Raw genomic sequence first — 10264 nt, 5'->3', positions numbered from 1 at the left:
TGAACGCACCTCTCACTATTATCTTAAACGGTGAATTTTTGTTTAAGCCAACCACTGATCGCCGCTTCAGGCAAAAATGAATATTTTCCGCCCTTTATAATGAAAGGCCATATTCATTTGCAGTGAGCTCATTTTGCCGCTCTATACATTTTTCTGGCTGGCGCACACCTAAATCGAGCCCTGAACATTAGGTGTTTCATGTATTGTACTGTTTTGATCTGGTCATGTCTTTTTTTACAATTTATGGCACCCCGGGAAATGTCACTCACAACACAATTGTATTCTTAACTAGTATTTACCAGTAATTTTCAAGCTAAATAACCACTTCTAGATGATGTGTCAAAATAAAACACTGCATTTTAAGATAGCTAAGAATACAATTTTGAAAACTACATTCATTTTGATGCAGTAGTTTTTACGTGTTACCGGAATAGATATGCTTACAGACAAAAAGTTGTTTGTCTGATTTCTAAAACTCTTCATATCAATTATAGTTAAATATCATTTGTAAAAGAAATTGTCTGGAGACGATTTTACTGCATTATTGGTATATATTAGACTGTTTAAATTTATTACATATAATTACTATTTGAATTAATCTTAACAACAACGAAACTAAAGAAGAAAATATATCTTAAAATTTGATATACAGTAATAAAAGTCTACATTCCGGTAACTGATAACCAAAGGGCCAGAGGTCACACCACACTCGGTTTATCTCGCGGCCATTTTAAACAGTGACTCCTTTGTCGCGACTTGTGACGCTTGTATTTCGGCTCCCGCTGCTCACTGCGACTCAGTGGTGACTACTACTGTTTCCTATTTCCTCTACTGATATTTCATGGTGCTACTTGGAACCATCAACCTGTTCAGTGCAATCGGCGCCCGCAAGGGCTCTAAAGAAAGTGCCGCCCTGATCAAAGCGCACGATAATCTGACGCTGCATAATATATTTTTCAATCTGTGTCAAGGTATGTACATTATTTCGAATTTAAATCCAGTTTATATAATTCAAATGTAAGATAACTCTAATTTCAATTCTAGGATATTTAGGTGCTTACAAAATATTTAACCAAATACGTCATAGAAACAATAATAAATATCAGTCTCTCGACAATTATCTCGCTTACGTGATTTGGACGGGTTGTAAGTACATAGATACATCATACTGCTATCAGTAGGTGCAACACAAATGTATATTTTAACAAATTTGAGTGTACCTAACACAGAAAAACGGCCGTGACATAAATATGATAGACAATTACAAAATTTTCCCTCTTATAAGGAGTTGTGTGTTTATATGTACATGTAACAAAATGAATTATTTGATTGCATATAAGTGATGCACCCTAAGTCCTGAACAGTTGATAATGCGGACAGACAGATAAATATTCCTTTATCTATGCCAATGTCACACTACATGAACTACCTGCTTGTATTTGTTATTAGGTGCTTAGTTTGTTCGCACATACGCTTGCATCCTGGAGTGGGCACCCCAATTAAATAAGCCTATTGTTTCTTCTAACTTCAGCCTACTCGTATTCATTAACTTAAACCTTCGTTTATTATCATTTCTTACTATTTGTGCTTTCAGCTTGTGAATTGAAGATAATGGCTTCGATCCCACCCTCCGCATTCTCTGCCGGACGTATTCGAGACACCCAGCGTAACAGAGGCGATATGAAATTGAAGACAAACGTCACTAAAAGCAATGAAAAATACTTCAATACCACGTGTAATAATATAACATTTTAGTCCATACAAATATATATATATATATATATATATATATATATATATATATATATATATATATATATATATATATATTAAATAAATTAATACCAGGAATCACAGTGTATTCTGTGGTTCCTATAGAGCTGGTCATGTCTATAAGCGATGGTTCACGTTTGCCATATTTTCCATCTGGTGAGCTATCAGTTAGTTAGCTTTTCCAAATTGATTAAAAGGAACCTATGTTATTACCTATGTTTATTTAAAGGAATTATGTATTGGTTTATTGGAACACAAAAATAACGAAATTGAAGGTACTTGGCAAATGAACGACTTTTGTACAGTCTCCCTCTGGTAAAGTTCCGCCACATTAAAACTTACAATCTTTGAGGTGTATAAAAATTAAAAAATCCGCCCGTATAGGTAACAGTATCCCCAGGATTCTGAGAGCATTGCTTAACCATAGCTAAGCTGATATGTTCTCCATGAAATATTCTTTGGGAAATGTATAATCAACTTACTCTTAGATCACTGGATCCGGTACAATTCTGTATATCTTTTGCTACTAATCTAAAATCTCTTGTTACTAAATTTTCATAAGTACACATTATATTATAATGTTATAAGTACTAGTTTAACTTACGTGTATTTTAGTCTAGAAAGGTCGACTAGTTTCAGGACCATCCGAGACCCTTAGTCGTAAGAAGCGCGAACATCACTTACTAAATTGTTTCCCCTTATTCTTCAAACCTAACTAAAATCTCCTAGAAACCTATTTTAATTATTATACTGTTTTATCACTTGCATTAAAAATGAGAATTTAGCACAAAAGAAAAAGACAAAATAGTTCAATAGGTGAAATATGTTTATGAGAGTTTTTATTGATTGATTGATAGTTTATATGAGAGACGTTTTTATTAATAAGTAAATTAAATGTTAAATTTATCATATTTACTATGTCTAAAATATTTATCTAATTAATATTAAAATATACAGGCGAATAATATTAAACGATGGGGCAGAGTTCTGGAACGTGGCCCGTATAACAACTGCAGAATTGTATTTTACATTTTAGTTAAGGAACTTTCACCGTTGAAGTACAATAGCAAGTTGATGAATAGCATCTGGGGTTTCTACAATCGGTATTCGCCACACAATGTGAAGAAAGTCAATGATGCCCACGCTTTCAACGGGGAACTGCAGCCGTGAGTATGATTCGTGCATTTGCTCATTTTATAATTGATCAGTCAGTCTGTTAATTCAATGCACAGAATATTCAACCCTGACTTAAACGATGTACCTTATTGCAAATAATTATAAAGGCCATAGCTGGAAGAAGAGTAAAAGTAAATGTCTAAGTATTTTACATATATACGCATAATTATGATGCTAAAAACTTTTTTTTATATTTTAACAACTAAGAATTAAACTAATGACATCAATCAGGGTTAAGCTATAATAATCCGTTTATTATATTTAATTTTTTTATTTCAAATTCTTATTAAATGCAATTATTGAGTAAGTAGGTACTCAAATGTACTACTCCTACCTACTTTAACTCAAGATCTTCACATTATGGGAATATCCACGTCTCTGGTTCTGGTGTCTCAGGTTGATGATACGTGTCTCTACAGACATCATCAACATTTCTGATTATAGTGCTGTTATATTTTATAAAAGACGGAAATTAATGTGAAAAGTCCTAGAACTCAAAATCTTGTCTCGTATAAAGTATATAACGCGAATGTCTAAAAGTTTATTTAATGCTATAACTACTTGCAAAACAGCTTTATATTATATTTCTGTTTATTATACTTGCAGATCGGCTGTCAGTTCCGGTTCTAAAAGTGAGCCTATGATCACTTTACCATCAACCAAACTAGACCAAGTTTGGGCTACAATCAACGCATCTCAATCTCAATAAAATAAAAATTGTATATTAATATCAATAGAACTGGTATAAAAATATTATCGTTCTTTCATTTTTAGATATGTAATATATTTATATTCTCAATAATCATTTGACAAAATCAAAAAAAACTGTGCTCAATTAATATACCCACAATCATATTACACTCATTTTTAAGTAAACCGTAACAGAATAAAAAATATTTGAATTGAAAAACAATTGCCTACTAAAACTACTGCACCAAATTTGATATGTTTTGATAGTAGTACCTTCAAAATCGTACAAAGTTATGAGCAAAAGCCAGTATACATAAAACTAACTAAAATTTACTATAATTTAATCTGGAAATGACTCCTAGGATGATATACCAAACAATAATTCATGTCACCAAATAACTTTATTCAATTATTTTCTACAAATGGCATTAAATATGTATCACAGAAAAATCTTTATTAATATTCTAAAAAGTGCATTAAACTTTAAAACATAAATCTAGGTTTATAACTTCTACCCTAGTTTGTATAATATATTTTCATATTCAGAACGAAAGCTGCAAGTGACACTTTTCTGATGCATATATAGATTGCAGTCACTGCTTATTGATGGCAACTTCAACCATCATATTGTAGCACCATTTGCAATGGTGCCAAGTATCATGCTTATACAAATAATATATAGATAGTATATAGATGCATTATATTTCAATACTAATAGTAAACTTTTGAGTCACATGTGTAATCTACACGGGGATTGCTCAATGCTGTCAGAATGTTCAATGCTGATCTGAGATAAATCAATATGTAACAGTATTCCTTTTTTTTTTTTAAACAAATTAGGCAATAACTTTCTTATCCACCCTTTGTAATAATCCTAGCACTGAAACAAGAATATTGCTAAACAACTGTAGGGTAAAAACTGTTTTACTCAATGAAATGGTGGCAGTGTCACTTCTTAATAGCCTTTACTTGTGAATACAAAAAAAAAAGAACAGAAAACAAAACAATATGTATAAGCAGATTCTTAGCAATTCTATATTTATATATAATATAATATCTATATATATCAATTAATCGAAGATAATAAACTGAATAAATAATACATTACATAATAATGGATAGTAGCTTTATTTACAGAATACAGAACAATAAATAAATAATCTTCCGCTTGATGTAAATTCTCAAGTCTATAATCTTAGATTAGATAGTCACAAGCATTTTATTATATTGAAATGAAGATTCCATAATACTAATGAAAAAATATTGAGTCAAAGTTCTTGCAAATTAAGATTTATGTTGAGCTTTTTTATTACTTTGTACATAGCATGCATAAGGACTTGGACATAACAGTGTGTAGTTTTATGTAAGCCATATAGGAAAGTACAACAATTTTATCTATTTATTTTAGACTGAAGCATTGATGTACATTATTGTACAACACAATACAAGATATCACTTTAGTCTTAGGAGTGGCAATGTGTTGTCTATAGATGACAGTTATAATTTATTTTCAGGTTCCTAAATTTCAGGTTTCTAAATTTATCAAGCAATAAAAGGAATATATAATAAAAACATCAATCTGTTAGGTGAAATCTTTTAGGAAACTGTGGATGTGTAGTGAGTGGATGTGTAAATTAGGACTAAAAATATATAGTGAGGTTTGAATAATATGATGCTTACAATTATAAATTAACAACAAACAAATATATGGACATGACTACACAATTCATTGTAGAATTTAATTGGAATATTTGACACAGCTAAAGTATATATTTTTTATAACTAAAACAATTTTTGAGCTTCCTAATGAATAATTTTAAATACTAATTTCAAGCAAATTAATAAAAATATAAGGTGTAAGGTAAGCTACTTAGCATTTTGAAAAAACATTGGGTAAATATTATAATACAAACTTAATTGCAATAAATATATAAAAAATGTTATTTGCAATGGAGATCAGTCGATTTTTATTGAAAAACTTGCTCCACATGAACATCCTATATCTGCATTAGGGTTCTGTATAACTCTAAAGGCTGATCTTATTAATTCTGTATGATAGTCTATTGTAGATCCTTTTATGTATTCCAGTGAAGTCTCATCAATTACTACTTTTACACCATCTTTTTCGAATACTCTGAAATCACAGAAAGTCAAATAATTATAAAATTGTTTTGCAATGTGATGATGGAGTAAGAAAACATTTTAATATAATAGAAAATACATACCACACCAATAAAAGATTAGAAATATTCAAAACAAAACTCTATATCAATTTAGAATTTTTTTTTTATATACAACTTAGAATGGCAAACAAGCTGACAGTCCACCTGATGGAAAGTGGTAACCGTCACCTATAGACATGAGCAGTACCATGGACATAATAGTATACTGTTTCGCTCATGATACCCCCCATGCGTTGCCATTCCTGAGGACTCAGGTGTTATTCCTCTGTACCCAGTAAATTCACACCATATCCCACCCTTCAAACCGAAACAGCCATGATTTTTTACAATGGTATAATCATCAAACTTTATCTATGTATCAATACTGTACCTATGCTTACGCAAATAATAATTTGATTAATTGTTTGAACATTGTTAGTATATAGGTCGATTTGCACAATGCTGATTATATTGTGAAATCTGAACACTTTATGGATGTGATTAAATATTGAATAACTGATAACAAACACAAACCTGTCATCATTCTCCATTTTATTGTCCAAGTCAAATTTATATTGAAAACCAGAACAACCGCCGCTTTCCACGCAAAGCCTCAAAAAACTATTATTACCATCACATAACTGTTTTAATTTCGTAACACAAGCATCACTAATATTAACTCCTTCGCCACTTGCTGGCAAAGCTTCTGTTATTTGTGAAGAATATAAGTTATTTCTAATAGAGAAGTAGTAAGTTCCTCTAATGATATGTTTTGTTCTCAGAAACATTTCAGATAACAGTTTCATAATATTGTCTTTTCCGAACTTTATAATTTTGTTATATCTCAATTTCTATTACTTCTTTTGAAAGAACTGTTTAATCTAATAGCTAGAATATTTATTGTATAACATTGTGAATAATTATTATATACCAAAAATAGTTATGGATCACTAACATATAGAAAAATTTAAAACGTAATAGGTACATAAAAAAAATTTGATGGCGAAACTAAAAAACAATATTTGACAATGACAACGTAATAATGACATATGACAATCCTGTTGACATTTCTGACCTGACAGAATTATTGACATCGACAAAAAGTATTGCTAGATTTTTTATTAGAAAATTACATTTATATAAAATATAATTTTCTAAGAACGAAAAAACTAATTTTTTCTTTCTTCTAACTAATTTTCTATGCATTAAAATATAGTAATTAGTTATGTGATTTTATGAAATAACATAATAATATATTAGGAATTAAATAAATAACTTTTAATTCAATTTTAAGCGTAAAATAAATATTTCTTACGTCATATAAAAAAGTTTCTAAAACCTGTACCATATTTTAATAACTTATTGGAAGGCTAAACAGTAAATAAAATTTTTAATAAAAAACCAATCTAAAAATGGTTTTTTTTTTTACTATTATATTAATAATTATATTAAGTTTATATAACGTACAATCGACTATTCAGAATTACCCAAAGAATTTTTTTTATATCACTGTGATGACAAACAAGCATACGGCCCACCTGATGGTAAGCAGTTACCGTAGCCTATGAACACCTGCAATACCAGAGATATTACGCTTGCGTTACCGACCCTGAAGAAATCTCTTTATCCCCCTTTTGAAGAACCTCATGCTGTAGTCTCTTGGGAAAACCTCGGCAGGAAGCTCATTCCATAACCTGATTGTTCGTGGGAGGAAACATCTCTGAAACTGCGCTGTACGTGACCATTCAGGCTGAATTTCATAAAATATTATACGAATATGTGAAACATAAACTTTTGCATCACTCTGTATGAACATTAAGATTGATTCTAATGCGCCATTACTCTAAATATCTCTCTCTATCTCTTATAATCTAATATTTTTATTCGATAATTTCGCGAAATTACTATTTAATGAACCATCACAAACTAAATAATAATTTTACTTAATTCTATTACAAATTTGGTATATATTTATCCTTATATTAAAGAGTTAACTGTGACGTCAAATTGAAATATTAATGATATCCCAGTCACCATCCACTCTTCGTGAGCTTTTTGGCGACTTTAGGAATACATATAATATTTCCAAAAATATTGCGTCTTGTTGTCGCCATACTGAATATTGATTGCTATTATATCTTTAATGATATTTGCCAGATTAAAACAAATCTATTGACCTAAAAATTATTAATACAGGCCCATATACATGCATATACTCATAAACACATTACTCTCGTTGGCTTCACGTGGTCGGCTAAAAATTATCTTTTCAATAGTTACGAAAATACTTCGACTTCGTAATTCAATTATAGAAATTTACCTTAAATGTAAGAAATATAATTGTCTGGCAACATTCTCGAGTTCGTTTTCAACCTCTTCATAATCATGTCAAAAAATTAAGGAGAATCTCAGAAAAATCAGTGAGCTCGGGTCCTTTTTTTATGACCGCAAAGAGTCAGAATTTGTCAATCTTATTTTTTGCATTATTTAAAAGCGATTAAATACTATAAATTTAAGTTTCAAAAGTTACTACTTTTACTAAAAGTACTTGATCATTAGAAAAAGAGGACATTCCGAGTAACCGGGTCGGCTTGGCTGCGTTCGTACTAATTCATACATGAACAACTATATAGAATAATTTTAACGAAATTTTAACGATTACAAGAAACGTACAGTGAACGAAATTTGTAAGTCAAATGAAATGAATCATTTGAATAATCCGAATGAATTGCTTAGTCTATAGTTATTTTAATCATAATAACTTGTAGTATTAATAATAATTAAAAATTAGTAAAGTCCCCCACCGCTACTGTAAAGCGATGTAGAATAAAAAAGTTATTTGAATAATTACTAATTTTATAATTCGACTACAAAATTATTAATATACTAATTTTTGTATTCGAAAGATTTTACAAAAGAAATTTTAACAAAGTTCTTTCGCTGTATCTACTAGTACTAAGTATGTTTGCTGTATCCACTACTACCTTGCTTCTATGAGTGATACCACCAAAAAAAAAATCACCGTCAACATACATAATAACAAACACTCCCAATTACAAATCTACTACATTCCTAAATTCCAATATTAATTATAAAAATTAATTCAAATTTACTTTCCTACTTCCTTAAATTATAATGAAAATTATCATTTTACTATATATATATATATATATATATATATATATATATATATATATATATATATATATATATATATATATATATATATATATATATATATATATATATATATATATATTGCAATTACGTATACCAATTGCATAAAAGAAATCCAGCGATCAGATCGACTTGGTAATGTTCGCACCGGCTCATCAACAACTACTAATGAATGAAATTAGTAGTCGAATGTTTTAAAAGTCATTCGAATAATCGCAATGAATTGCTCAGTCAAATAATTAATAGTCGAATTGGTAAAGTCGCATCTCGCTAATAGATATTTATTATGAATTACTTCTTTTTGTCTCTCTTGCTTTCTCTCTCTCTCTCTCTCTCGTGCTTTCTCTCTCTCTCTCTCTCTCTCTTTCTTTCTCTCTCTCTCTCTCTCTCTTGCTTTCTCTCTCTCTCTCTCTCTTCTCTCTTTGATACAAATGTTTATTGCAGACAAGTGTATTTAATTCATCTAACGATTAGGAAGCGATCGTTTTGCGTAATATTATTTTTATTTTGACGATAAAAGCAATCACGCGCCAAGTGTACGCGCAATATTTTTTATTGTTATAAGAATTCACTTCGAGGGAGTAGGTACCCGATAGACCAGGGGTTCCCAAACTTATTTTGTCTACTGCCCACTTTGACAATAAATTATTTTTAGTGCCCCCATTTTTCCTTCTATTTAAAAACCACTATTACTTCAAGATCAACAAATCACCCCCCAAGCAACACAACGTCGCATTTTTTTTTCTGGGTCTCTTACCGCCCCCCTTTAGGCCTGCAGCGCTCACAAGAGGCGTTATCACCCACTTTGAAAAAGGTTATCGTAGACCAAGAAGAGTTTACGAAGGGAATTTATTTATATGACCTATTTCTTATAATTTTTGCTTTACTGTTAAGAGGAAACTGAACGAACAAAAAGGACCTATCTAGATAGATAATATGGTAATCTTATCTTTTTATTATATTTACTTATTCCTCCTTCATTTTTCGATATCGTTCCACTAGGATCACAGATTAGAGACACGAGGATGGGGCAACGAATGCATCACTTCATGTGCGTATCATATACAGCGTAGATTCAAATAAGTAACTACCTACAAGTAACTTTGCAAACTTACGAAAACCGTGCCTTAATATTATGGAATCTCATAACGTATCTATTCCCTTTATCTTATAACCTTGGATTCTTCAAACGCGAAAAAGCACTTAGTGAACCGGCGTGGTGCAGCCAACTGTTGAGAGCAGATAGATATATAACAATTTTATTTGTAGGTATAGTAGAACGTTAT

At 30.4% G+C, this 10264-nt stretch overlaps 2 protein-coding genes across 2 annotated transcripts; one reads left to right on the top strand and one right to left on the bottom strand.

Annotated features, from left to right (window-relative positions):
- The first annotated feature begins 721 nt into the window (after nucleotides 1-721).
- On the top strand, nucleotides 722-3702 carry LOC113516024 (uncharacterized). Its single transcript, XM_026900359.3, has 4 exons — nucleotides 722-971; nucleotides 1595-1735; nucleotides 2810-2939; nucleotides 3556-3702. Exons 1-4 carry the CDS (start codon nucleotides 842-844, stop codon nucleotides 3656-3658), a joined length of 504 nt encoding a protein of 167 aa, XP_026756160.2. The 5' UTR covers nucleotides 722-841; the 3' UTR covers nucleotides 3659-3702.
- A 319-nt stretch (nucleotides 3703-4021) lies between these two features.
- On the bottom strand, nucleotides 4022-6822 carry LOC113516012 (iron-sulfur cluster assembly 2 homolog, mitochondrial). The gene is made up of 2 exons (XM_026900345.3): nucleotides 6336-6822; nucleotides 4022-5773 (listed from the first exon to the last, which is right to left on the bottom strand). The coding sequence occupies exons 1-2, from the start codon at nucleotides 6605-6607 to the stop codon at nucleotides 5596-5598; spliced, it is 450 nt and encodes a 149-aa protein (XP_026756146.1). The 5' UTR covers nucleotides 6608-6822; the 3' UTR covers nucleotides 4022-5595.
- Nucleotides 6823-10264: the final 3442 nt, after the last annotated feature.

The sequence above is a fragment of the Galleria mellonella genome, unplaced genomic scaffold (genome assembly GCF_026898425.1).
Source record: "Galleria mellonella isolate WM207_F2 unplaced genomic scaffold, CSIRO_AGI_GalMel_v1 utg74, whole genome shotgun sequence".
Taxonomy (NCBI): domain Eukaryota; kingdom Metazoa; phylum Arthropoda; class Insecta; order Lepidoptera; family Pyralidae; genus Galleria; species Galleria mellonella.
The sequence above is the reverse complement of the archived record's forward strand: the minus strand, read 5'-3'. Positions and strand labels throughout refer to the sequence as shown.

What these genes read in the sequence shown, in the direction of transcription:
- LOC113516024 (XM_026900359.3), top strand. Translation starts at nt 842, where the DNA reads ATGGTGCTACTTGGAACCATCAACCTGTTCAGTGCAATCGGCGCCCGC. An exon ending in ATTTTTCAATCTGTGTCAAG is followed by an intron (nt 972 to 1,594) that starts GTATGTACATTA and finishes TTGTGCTTTCAG; the next exon opens with CTTGTGAATTGAAGATAATG. An exon ending in TTCAACGGGGAACTGCAGCC is followed by an intron (nt 2,940 to 3,555) that starts GTGAGTATGATT and finishes TTATACTTGCAG; the next exon opens with ATCGGCTGTCAGTTCCGGTT.
- LOC113516012 (XM_026900345.3), bottom strand. Translation starts at nt 6,607, where the DNA reads ATGAAACTGTTATCTGAAATGTTTCTGAGAACAAAACATATCATTAGA. An exon ending in AAAATGGAGAATGATGACAG is followed by an intron (nt 5,774 to 6,335) that starts GTTTGTGTTTGT and finishes CTGTGATTTCAG; the next exon opens with AGTATTCGAAAAAGATGGTG.